The sequence below is a fragment of the Leptonotus elevatus genome, chromosome 4 (assembly GCF_054856555.1).
Source record: "Leptonotus elevatus isolate MCC_2025b chromosome 4, RoL_Lele_1.0, whole genome shotgun sequence".
Classification (NCBI taxonomy): Eukaryota; Metazoa; Chordata; class Actinopteri; order Syngnathiformes; family Syngnathidae; genus Leptonotus; species Leptonotus elevatus.
This window is the reverse complement of record NC_141242.1, coordinates 13,585,444-13,597,854: the sequence shown is the minus strand read 5'-3', so window position 1 is coordinate 13,597,854 and position 12,411 is coordinate 13,585,444. Positions and strand designations below refer to the sequence as shown.

Sequence of the window (12,411 nt, the reverse complement as noted above, 5' to 3'; positions counted from 1 at the left end):
AAAAAAATATACAATCTTTCTGAACCCGTCGTTCCTACATAGACAAACTAACCCAAAAAAGTGAGCAGCAGCAACAGAAACAAGAGCAGGGCTGAGTAGCTCAATGTGGACCCTCTGCTGATTGGACACAAGGGCTCATCCTAGCATGATGGACGAGAGCAACAGCCAGTGGGAGGCAGAGGCAAATAAAATGAGAAGATGAAGACAGAAATCATTAAGAAACACAACAAGACGACAGACCAAGAAGAAACAATAACATGAAAAATGGTGAAAAATTACAAATATGGACACAATAGAGTAACCAGACAGATAACGTTGCACCCAAAGGCCCAAACTGATCCTAATCTGAAAGCAAATGACATTTGTGAAGAATAACATCTATTGTAAATCTGTTTTGTAATCTCACAGGCACTGAGGCCAATGTCTTACATTTTCATTGTTGTCGAAGCACACGTCGGGCCCTTTGCGGTACCTCGGGTTCTGGGCCAGCTCGCATTGATCTGGGCCTTCAGCTGAACATACATTTTTCAGAAAAACAGCTACAAAGTGGTGATAAACAGAGTAACATTCCTAACTAAACTTACACATGCAAAGTACATGTCATTGCACACATGTCGTGCTTGGTGGCTGCTCAGCTCTAAAAATTTTGATTATTATGATAAAAAATACTGCCTTATGAGTATAGTCCCAATGGGTACAATACAAAAGTTATGAAAGAATACTGTCATAATATTAAAATAATTTATATACACAGTATATAAAACAAATAATGATCCTATGGGAACAATATAATGGTTCTGATATCTTGTAAGCTGCAAGAATGGCAGGGTGGGCAAAATTCTCCCTGACCCTCCACATCCTGGTCACCACCTCTTCCAGCTCCATCCCTCAGGTGTGGCACTATGAAACTATGCACACAAAAACCAGCAGACATACCAATAGCTTCTTCCCTCTTCCCATTAGCTCCACCATTTACAAAATCTCCATTAATTGATGAATAAGTAAACACAAGGTAGCACAAATGGAACACAAATAGATTTGTATTATCTGTGTGTGCTTGGCTAAGCATCATAAATTTAACCATCTTAAAGTGCATTTTTGACAAAAGAAAGATGAGAAGAAATCATTTACATAAATCGCAAAATCTTGCAAACTAACCAACAAACCCAAAAAACACCTGATAGGGGTTAAATTAACCTTCCTAACTCTGAACATATTGGACACAATCGGAAAAAAAGAAGCACTCAGATGCAGGGGAAAACACACCAGGCGGTCAAGGGAACTGATTATCTCGACACAGGAGGAGTATAATAAAACAAACACAAAACAAATAAAAGTGCTGAACTCAACCTTGGTAAAAAAAAAAATCTAGGAAAAATTAATGACTGTTATATAAGCCCTTGTCAGAAAAAGACCTTCAGACAAAGGTTGAAAAACACAAACAAACAAACAAAAAAACCTGGATGTCTATGGAATTAATTATCCCGACAAAGCAAAAAATAAAAGTAACAAACACAAAAAACTAATAAAAGTGTAATGTGTAAAAGTGTACAACGTAATCTAACAACATTGGAAATAATAGATGAAAAATAGCTGAGTTATTGTTATGCCTATCTCAGAAAATACACTCCAACAAAAGGTGGAAAATACTCGGATGTGCAAGGAACTGAACACAGAAGGCATAAAATTAGATCTGACTAAAACACAAAACCTAAATAGAAGGAGTGAGCAAAACCTTGCTACTGCCTAAGAAAATTGGACATAATTTATGAAAAGTGAGTGATTGTTATGCAGCCCTTCTAAGAAAAATAAACGCAAATTGTGGTTGAAAAAAAACTGGTTGCATAAGAAACCGATTGTATTGACGCAGAAAGCGTAAAAAACAGTAAACTAAAAACACAAAAACAGATAAAATGGATGAACACAACCTTGCTACTCTGAAAACATGAGGCATACTCTATACAAAATGAAAGATTATTATGCCCTTCTCAGAAAAAAATGGGGGTAAAAAATGGGAACTGATGATCTCAACACAGAAGGTATACAAATAAAAAACAAAAGAAAAAAAAACAACAAGAAAAAAAATATTTATTGTTATGTCCTTGCCAGAATCCCTCTTGGGTAAGGAACTGATTATATCGACACCGAAGGCGTAAAACAAAACTAACAAGACACAAATTTGACAGCGCACAAGTGAAACAAATGTCAGGGAGCAAACCGCAGACGCGCAAGACACAGAATCACATCAGGAAACGATAAATCCGAGTTAACACCGAGTAACAGTCCAAAACAATCACAACTAAAAGCCCAATTGAGACTAAAAGCCAACAAATAGTTCTAAACAGGACAATTTGTTCGCCCGTGTTAAACTGCGCAAGCACCATTACCTTAGTGGCAACAAATGAGCCCAGTTGTGACCCCGTGGCAAACGCTCACGATGACACCTTTACTGTTCGAGCAGCAAGAAGCCACATTTAAGCCACATCTGTCAAACAGATATCCTGCCTACATTTCAACGCACAAGTGCACCTCTGCTCTTAACCTTAATTCAACTTGATGGCGGCGCACAGGCCAGAAACAAAGAAAAGCCAATCTGGTAGTAACGTGAGCGCCTTTCATACGCGCCGCATCTGGTTTACTGCTCACCCGCGGACGCTCAGAGGGGACCTGCTGGAAAGTGTTTCGGCGTGTGTCCTTGGACGCCGACTTTTAAGCTCTCTTGTCACAAGGGCTGATGGATGGAAGAACTCGGGAATAAAAAAAAAAAAAAGACGTGTCACTCCCATGTTGACTATTTACGACTTGAGTGAAAGGATACAGGGTTGTTCGGCCTGTCGCAGAGGTCTGGGGTCACATGACAAACACGTGGCTTTGGCGTCTGTGATCAGGAACACCAGGTTGGTGTTGGGCAGCTTCTCCGCTCGATACATCCTGGTGAGCACACGGAGATGATGCAGTGTGAATTTAGTACCAAGTTCACAAAAAATTACTCTTGCATTCAGTTTGAGTATAATGTTTATCCTTAAGTTAGGTTGAATTTTCACTGAGAACATGGATCATCATAACTGCCCATCTATCTACACATTAACATTATCTATTCATCCATCCATAAATCTATCCATTTCAATTAAATTCAAAACATTATTTCCCTCTTTAAAATAAAATAAATAAAAGGGGACAGAAATAAGTAAAAACTTGTTATATCTGCCCCTGATCAACACAATATTTGCTATAAATATATATTCCCAGTATTTTATAATTAAAAAAAAATAATACAGATAGACTGAGAAGTTGTTTTTTTTTACAATCCAGATTGTTCCACAAACTGACACCGTGAGTTGAAATACAACATTCATTTGGTTTTGTTCTATATTTAGGTTTGGAGAAAAGGTCTGTTCCTTTTAATTTGTACTCACTTTTCCTTTTTTATTTTATTTCATTTGTATATTGACTGGTAACATTTCACGACGGGCTTTATACATTATTTTAAGGCAAAAATTCAAAAAAAAAATCATTTTCAAGGCGGACTTTTTACAAAAAGGAAAAAAACCTGGACATTGTGAGGATTAGTCAGACAACGCTTGTAGCTGGCTAGCTTGTTTCAACCCGGTAAAGGATTTATTCGCTACTTTTGCAGTGGCAACTAGGTGCTGTAGCTCTGGAGCTGAGTGAAATCTTTCATCTGAAAACCAGCGCCTGCTACTGCATCATTGAAACAGGATTAGCTTAGAGTAGCTAAGCTTTTATCCAAGTTTGCGCAAATATGTATTCTTAGTAATTTTGCTACAATTGCAGTGATTTACTTTATGAGCTGCTATGTAATATAAGCAGTCCCATTTGCTACTTCCACCCATGCAGGTGTGCATGTGGCCTCTCTAAGCGGTTCTCTTATTGGACTTTTTATGGCCGCCATGAGGCTTTGTGTGTTTGCAGCCGTTAACATTGGGAACCAGACACGCGGGACCCATAACACCGGGTAATTACAGCCATATTTAACCTCCAAATTGACACAAAAGAAGGTTAGAGCAAAGTAAATGTGCAGTGGACCGTGGAAATGGGTGAATTTGAAGAAAAGCTAGAGACTGGGGGAAGCTGAACAGATAAAAGAACATTTGTGCTTCCCCCTGCAATTCCTGTCAGTGGCAGATCAAGGTCAAATGTGCCTGATTGGAACGCGTAAGCGAAGCCGCCTGAAGTAAAAACTGAACGAGGCCCTTCAGGAAGGCAACACTATTCCTAACCTATCCCCACGGATCATTAAACAGAAGGATGTGCAGGGAAAGGATCTGAGGAAAGGAGGGACATCTTTATAGTGCCGTATACACTACATTCGCACATAGAGGAGAAAGTTGATAGTTTGTAGGGGGGGCATGAAAATTTAATAGACAGAGCGTACTCACGGAAATTAACAGACGTACCTTGAACAGTTTCCGCAGTCCAGGACCCCCGAGTAAGATCTTTCATCGTTGTCAAAGAAGTACTGAGTCTGCTCTGTGATGCAGCTTTCTTTAAACATGGCGTCAGGAATGTCCTCATCCGCTGACTCCACTAAATGAAGTTTGCACAAGGAACGGTTTGTCGTAAAAAAATGCCGCTTTTCCACTTCACAGTATTGTAGCAATGACAAAACATGCTTGACTGATGACTGACCAACAGTTTGGTATCTACTCAACACGCTTGAACGAAATGCCAAGAATGGCTTATTCCAACACCTGCCAATACCTGAAGTGTCAATAGCGAGTAAAGCCGTGTCGAGCAGGTTGTGCAAAAGGGCATTACGAGAGAAGCAAAAAGTGGGAACAATTATAAATGTTTGCGTTGCTCACCTGTCTCTAGAAGGTTGGGGAATATGAGGCCATAGAAGAGCTGCTGGAATATAGACCTACACAAGGACAATTTATTCTATTTTAAGTTTGTTCCTTTTAAAGGGGAAATCAGGTCAACTTTTTTTTTTTACAACAAAATCTTCTATGCAGCCCCACCCGTCTAAACAAAGTTCTGATTCATTTTACATCATATGTAATGTGAATTAAGCAGCAAAATCCACCCATTTTGATTTTGCCACTTGCAGTCGACTGAAAATGATATCGCAGTGCCTTAACGCTTACCTTGTAAACGTCACATGACCATACCCAGAAAAGAGGTGAGCCGTGATCAGGCTTTACCTATAACTTGGAGCCATTCTGGTCCCAACCCAAACATTGGAATAGGCTAGTTTTAGTGCCGACATTTCAAAGCTACAACTGTGTGCAATGAACTAGTAAAAGAAAGAAGAAATAAGCTTATTTAGTGACATATTTACTGTTTTTCATTTAATTGTTTTATGCTTATGGACTGTAAGTGTTTTCCATACAAATGTTTACTGTAATTATGACTTTACTATTGCTAGCGTAGGTTGGTGATAAACTCTTCTGACTTACGAATTCGGGTTATGTCAGCATCTTAAATGAGGACCTGAATTTTTATTTATTATTATTTATTTTTTTACAGAGAATGAACACACACAAAAAAACTTACATTGATTGATTATCTTTACCTTTAAGTCCTACGATTAGTCCTGCACGGTACATCAAAAATAAGTGTACCTTAAAGGACAGAAATTGACTCCAACTGCACCCAACATTCTTATGTTGTCCAACAACATAGATACAGTACACGCAGAATGTATGCCTCAAATGAACTCACCAGGCAGCAGTGGAGGCCCACCAGCCAATACTGAGCAAGTCTGTTATGGTTGGCTACAAAAAGAAATGTCAGATATGGAGATTAAACCCCTTCAAGAATCCCTCCCCAAATTGGCAAAGCTAATCCAATGAGAAACCGACCACATGGACAGAGCGAGGCCCCGCTGCAGCCTTGCTGTCTTTCTCCGGGTCACAAACAGACTGGTAGTCGTAGGTCTTGTTGAAGGAGTACAGGGAAGTATTGACCAGGTTGATCATCAGCACAGGATCCACTTCACCAAAGAACTGACCTATCTGGAAACACGAAAGATACCTTCAGTTCAGGAAAACTTTTTAAGCTGCTAAATTGGGGTTTTGCAATGCAATGGATCAGTTCTCAAGAAACTGGCATCTGCCTTCAAAGGCAATTTGCATGGAGAGTTCAGTCATACGCAGACAATCCTTTTAATAAACAGGCAGCTGTCAACACATCTCTGGTGCATGTAATGAAGTGGGCTATTGCCATGTCTTTCCCCCCTCTGCTCAGTTCTGCAATGTCAGATGTTATGCAATAGTATTATATTTCTGCCATGGCCACAGATGAATCATGTTTTTCTTTTTGAAGGGTGGAGTAAAAAGTTACTACAGTACACTAATACTCCCATTTTCTACATTGACAAAGACTTAAATTGGCCTGATGAAAAATTGGATGTTCCATTTCTTGTTTTTCACAGGCAGCATTCATGCAAACCAAATTCACCACTGATATTTCAGAACCACTGGCATTTGCTTGTTCTATTCATGAACAGACCAGATCCAACCAATAAACGCCTGATCTGAGAAATTTAAAGCAGATGGTCTGCAGCAAGGTGCCAGACAGTTCACGACTGTAGAATGTCTGTCTGAATTGGTTGAGCCAGTCCAAAAGAACCAGCCATGGAGTCACAAAGGAACACACAAACTAAGAGAATGAAAAACCACAAAATCAATCTTATGGTCCAAATGATGAAATAATAACAGATCACACTGATTACATTAAAAAAAACAACGTAATCTTTGAGGTATTTTGACAAAAGCCCTTTATTAAGACACCTGGGAAAGAATAGGAACTATCATAACTTACAAGAAGCATTCCTCAGGCCAGCACATGTACTAACATTGGACCATAGAGACACAGCAGTCTATAGTCAGTATCTCAGTGCGAGAGGCTCAAATCCACAAGAGACTCACTTCAATAAAGCATCCCTAACTGACAGAACCTGAACTTTGATCATCCTCCTGCGTCTGATGTTGTATTTTAGTGGGGGCAAGGATGAACCTACGTCCTAGAAAAGCTTTGAAAGGAGCTCAGAGCAAGCAAGCAAGCTATCTTTGTAACTTAGCCATGGGTCCTTTGTCTGACCTTGGTAGGAGATTGATGCAGTCCCATGAGATGCAATAGATGACTTATAAAGTTTCTGATTTCACCTTTCCTGACAACATGGCAAAATGTTTCATCCTGTGATATTTCTTTATTCAACAGACTACCCTCAAGATAACCCCCAAACACGCTTTTCCTGTTGGATTTTACAATGCAAGGCTAAGATGCTTTTCCAAATAAAACTAGTTTTTCTAACATTAAGTTATTGGTATTATCAGCTTCGGACAAATACAGTGACATACAGTATCTCTTTAAATGATTGAAACTCACCAAGGTAATGTAATCTTCCTGATTAGACATGAGCAGAAAGCCACCATCATCCAGGATCACGCAGTCGACATGCTGCAAAAGGTCAAAATAGTTTTCAAGTCTGATAAAAAAAATAATAATAATAAAAAAAAAAACATGCATTGTTTTACCTTGTCATTCCTCATACAGCCACAAATCTCATCTTTGCACTAAAATAAAGAAAGAAGTGAATTCAGTGCTAATGCCTAAATGTGTGAAAGGAAAAGTAATACATAGGATCATTTAAACATCACTTACATTCTCTTTAAGTGTGGCGTTCATAAAACTGTTCATCCAGAAAGTAACATTGAGTTTCACTCCCACCACTACAAACAGACCAGCATTAAAAATACAGTTGTATATTACCAACGTGACACAATTTGGTGTTTGCATGATTGCATGATATTGATTCTCTAAATTGGATTGCGTGCAATGGTGGACGTCTGGTTCACACTTTTTTTTTTTGTTTTACAAGCAAAGCATTTTAATGTAATCATCAAATACAAGTACTTAATGAGTAAGTTGATGTTTGGGAAGGTGAAAATGGTTCATATTTAATGTTTCCTCTATTTCTATATCAAAGTCTTTCGATATTTGTCATCATTAAAACTTTATTGTTTTATTCATTCACTTTAATCGCAAGGTTTTGAGTCATTAATATTCCTTTTGGGGAATGAGCCCCCCTAAAATTTGTTTTACTTCAAGTCTTTGTTACACGCAGCAATCGATGTGCGGTTAAGCACAACTGACCCGCCGGCTTAAGCGTGACTTCATTGATGGTGAGATCCACGGCTTTGCTGACGAGGATACCAGATTCGGACACGCTCTCTCTGCCTTCTGTTGCAGCTGAATAAAGGACAGACGAGGGAACATTGAATGTAATTACTACACATTTGGCTGAAAAGCCCGCAGAAGCGAGCGTTTCAGAACCACACTTAAAACAGGAATAATTGTTATCCATGGCCGGGAAGGATTCCAATGCTTGTAATTCACATTGAGCCCGGTGGAGCTCGTGAACCCCCATGTGTTAATCCAGTTGAGTATTACCCCGACTGCATTACACTCATTGCTTGCCTCCCCTGACGTCTGCCGGAGAGATTAGTGGAGATAAGCAAGAGAGGAAGCTCACAGTCCAAGAGTGAGGCCGAGGATGAGTGCTGACAGACATACTGTAAGCCGGGAAGAAGCTGAGGATAAAAGGCATGATGTCATCAGCGTACGAGCGTGATCTTCGCCAGGACGGTTCGGGCTGACTTACAAAGGCGCTGGGGCTTGATGCCAGACCAGACTGAAAAAAAGCTCCGGCAACAAAGTGCTTACACACAAGGTTCTTACTGTTAAAAGATGGAGCAGTGAAAATGTAAATGTCGTTGTCCAGGGATCTCTTGTAGAAGCTGGATTCGTACGTCTCGGGATTCTCTAGCCAATCTTCTCCGGCACTGAAAAAAAGAAAGAAAAAAGAAATCACTTTTTCTCAATTAACATAACGTGTAGTTAACCCTCCTGTTATGCGGTGGATAAAATTGAACCAATTTTAAAGGTTATGTCTTCTGCTGGCATTATCATATTGTATTTAATTATTTGGGAATTTACATTGTAGATTAAATAAGACCCAAGGGTGACACAACAGACTAAATGGTGACTGAAATATCCAATTTGTACATGCTTTTGAATATATATATATATATATATATATATATATATATATATATATAATCTGCACTGGTTATAAAAAGTCTACACACCCCTGTTCAAACACCAGGTTTTTGTGATATAAAAAAAATGAGACCATAGTAAATGTTCTCAAAACCTCTTCCACCATGATTGTAACACGTAACTTTTTGAGTGGGGAAGTAAAAAAATAAACAAATTGGCGTTGGCACACACCTGCCACCATTTGACGTGACTTTGATTAACCCCAAACAAATTTCTGATGTTCTAGTAGGCTTCTAATGACTTTTTTTCTTTTTATCTTAAGCCTGAACGTTTTGTACTCACATTGACTGTAAGCTGGTAAGGAATTATGAACATAAGGGTTTCTAATATAACATAGGTGAGATTCCAATTTGGAATTCAAACCATCATTGTGAAAATGGTTTAGTACAATGTTAGCAATGGTAAAATATCCAATACATTCACAAATATATTTTTCTGTATTATTTTGGAGTAGTAGTTTGTTGCCTTCAAAGAACAAGCAGTTTACTTAACTTTAGAAAACCCAAATCCCTAATTGAATCCCAACCTAACACTAACTCACCTTAAACCTGACCCGAACCCAACCCTTTTTGTTTCACAATAGCATCAGTCTTACTTGAATGCAGGTGGCAAATCCAGGACCAGAAAAGTAAAAACCATGGCACACTTCAGCCAAAGGTGACTATACTCAACCGGCTCCTTGAGAGCTCGTTTACCTAGGATGGAGTAGACGCCCCTTACCAAAAAGTAATTAAGTACATAATATAGAGAATACTTAAGGATACCTAAGTTTATTTTTTTAGTGTACTTATTCTTGTACTAAAAGTAAACTTTAAGCAAAGTCCTAAATAATAAAAGGACTAAATTGGAACATTTTAGTATACTTAAAAGTACACTTGAAAGTATACTTTGTGGTACACTTAAAGCCAAACTGTAGTGGGGTTGTTACTTTCTGGACCTGGATTTGCCACCTCTGTTTGAATGTAACAACATTTAATTAACCTCAAAAGATAGTCTAACATATTTTTGTTGTGTGGATTAGCAGATTACATTTTTTACACAATTATACAAATATTTTAATACAACAAATTACTATGGATACTCCCTGTTAATAGTATGTACTGTTCCAATATAGAAATTGAAATAGCAGATGTACTTTTGATCATATTTAATGAAAATATCAATACCTGATGTGTGAGCATGCATCACAGTATCTATTTTGTCTCAATTGACAACAAAGGGCAATTGGCAGGAAGTGATTATGACTAACATTGGAGGATGGAGGAAATTAAAATGCACGTGGCTGCTGCTGCAAGCATGCACAGATTGATCCTTGTGCTGCATGGGACTAATCCTTCTTGTTGAAGAGCCACTGGAGCGGCCAGAAAGAGCTCCGACTAAAAATATCACAGCCCCTTTCAATTTTCACAGCACATATTTGAGTGCCCAGATAATTGGCTGAAGCTCGCAGGCTAGTTTGGCCGCGCCAGAGAAGTGCAACGTCGACGACGAGCAGGGGTACCTTCTCGGGAAGACTCTTGTGATTCCTCCATCTGTGGCTACAAATCTGGCCACCGTCCCATTCCTGAGAGGATGGAAAAAACAGTCAAGCTTCGAAGTGGATCACGCCGACAAATAGTGCATCTGTGAGTCCCAGCTGGGGGAAAAGACACTCTTGAATTTCACAACCAGAGTCACTTGTCAGTGTACAGAATACCCTTGGAACTTGCAACCAAAAATGTGGTCAAAACGTCAAAACAGAATCCAGAACCCAACGGAAACTGGAATCAACCCATGTCCCTTGCCTCCCAATGTATTTTATTGTGGGGTTTTTTTGGCTGATTTTGTATGTGTAGAGCCTTTCCAATGATAATATTAAGCAGAAAAAAACTGTAAACATTGTAGACATTTATATTCTTCACATACAACAGTTTAATGCCACCGACATATACAGTATACTGTTCGTCTAATACCGTTTTCACTGTTTAGGCGCGAAAGACACTCTCGCCCAGTTTATTTGTGAAATTCATGATTTGTAAACCACTGTAATGAAAAACAGATTCCACTAAATGTTAGTATTGCATCACTTTGGATTTGAGATCCGCATAGCTTTTGAGTTGAAGATAAAGTTTAGGGAGTGAATCTCGGCTTGTCACATCGATTATGAGGGGGAGAAATGCCAATGCGTTGGAAGTCAGACAAGTTTATGCACCTCACACACAAACGAGTATGTATATGTATGGTATAAACAGAGTAGCAAGTAATCGATGATTCAGTTCTTTGAGTAAATGACAAATGTGAATTTACAAAGGCCACAGTGTTAATTAGTTTCACATCTGCGAACAAATGATTACTTTGCTATCAAAAACCTTTCTCAGTCTTGTTTCTGTTTTATATATTCTATATATTCTATATTATAGCATCAAAGTCATTGTTCTGGTTGACAGTTTATTTTTACAAACAAAAATAATAATTGTGTCCACTTTTTGGTCAGAAACTTTTTTTGTGAAACCAGTCAATGAAACTTTTTTTGTGAAACCAGTCAATGTTCTATTGCTGTTTACTAAAAAAAAAGAAAAAAGCAAGAACATTTTTTTGTTTCGGGTTCTCAACTTTTAGAATGATTGTCAAACTGACGACGCTAAAATGTTAATTCAAACTGAAAATGACCACTTATTTTTGCTGTCCACTGTGTTATTTAAGTGAAATAATCCAGTAAACAGATTAATTACAAAAAACAAGGTTCCACTGTATAAACTTTTTTATGGCGTAGATTAGTTACTTGCGGATTTTCACAATTTATAACAGGGCTTGTCCCCTATCTCCTGTGAATAGTTAAGTATGATGCTCCGCATGCACAAGCGTAAGAAACTTTGTGGAAAGCAGTTCCAATTGGAACCCGATATAGTATTTAAATTTGTGCACACGCTCCTAATTAACTGCCAGTGTCGGTAAGTGGGTACATGGTATGGAATATGGAAAATGTTGACATCTTTTGACATGATTCCTGGCAGCGCTACTTGTGCCTTGTAGCAATAAAGCATTGTTTGCTTTGCAATTAAGCCGGTTACACACATATTGACTATCGGGCCAAATTTAAGCATTTCGTCACAAAAACAGTACGCATGAAACCTGACAACACAATTGACATGTTTGCAACGTTGACTTTCATAGTATACATAATAATCTGGACGATTCCTACTTACACTTTCTGCTCTTTCCACAATTCAACCAGCTCAGCTGTCAGGCCGGCATCCAGGATGAGTCGACTCACAAGGGACACATTGCCTGTGATTGGAGACAGATGCCGTCTACATATCATGCATGTCACGGCTTCAATAGCTA

At 38.6% G+C, this 12,411-nt stretch overlaps 1 protein-coding gene across 2 annotated transcripts in view; it reads right to left on the bottom strand.

Moving 5' to 3' along the window:
- The window catches only part of LOC147175612 (voltage-dependent calcium channel subunit alpha-2/delta-1), a 91,110-nt gene that overhangs the window by 5,886 nt on the left and 72,813 nt on the right, over positions 1–12,411 (bottom strand). For both annotated transcript variants that reach the window (XM_086072718.1, XM_086072717.1), the window contains 13 exons: positions 12,273–12,354; positions 10,589–10,651; positions 8,707–8,810; positions 8,122–8,217; positions 7,630–7,697; positions 7,503–7,541; positions 7,354–7,425; positions 5,826–5,978; positions 5,686–5,738; positions 4,827–4,882; positions 4,419–4,548; positions 2,819–2,931; positions 430–512 (listed from right to left, as the gene is read on the bottom strand). In XM_086072718.1, coding sequence (XP_085928844.1) covers positions 430–512; positions 2,819–2,931; positions 4,419–4,548; positions 4,827–4,882; positions 5,686–5,738; positions 5,826–5,978; positions 7,354–7,425; positions 7,503–7,541; positions 7,630–7,697; positions 8,122–8,217; positions 8,707–8,810; positions 10,589–10,651; positions 12,273–12,354 — 1,112 coding nt within the window. The remainder of the gene's footprint in view (positions 1–429; positions 513–2,818; positions 2,932–4,418; positions 4,549–4,826; positions 4,883–5,685; positions 5,739–5,825; positions 5,979–7,353; positions 7,426–7,502; positions 7,542–7,629; positions 7,698–8,121; positions 8,218–8,706; positions 8,811–10,588; positions 10,652–12,272; positions 12,355–12,411) is intronic.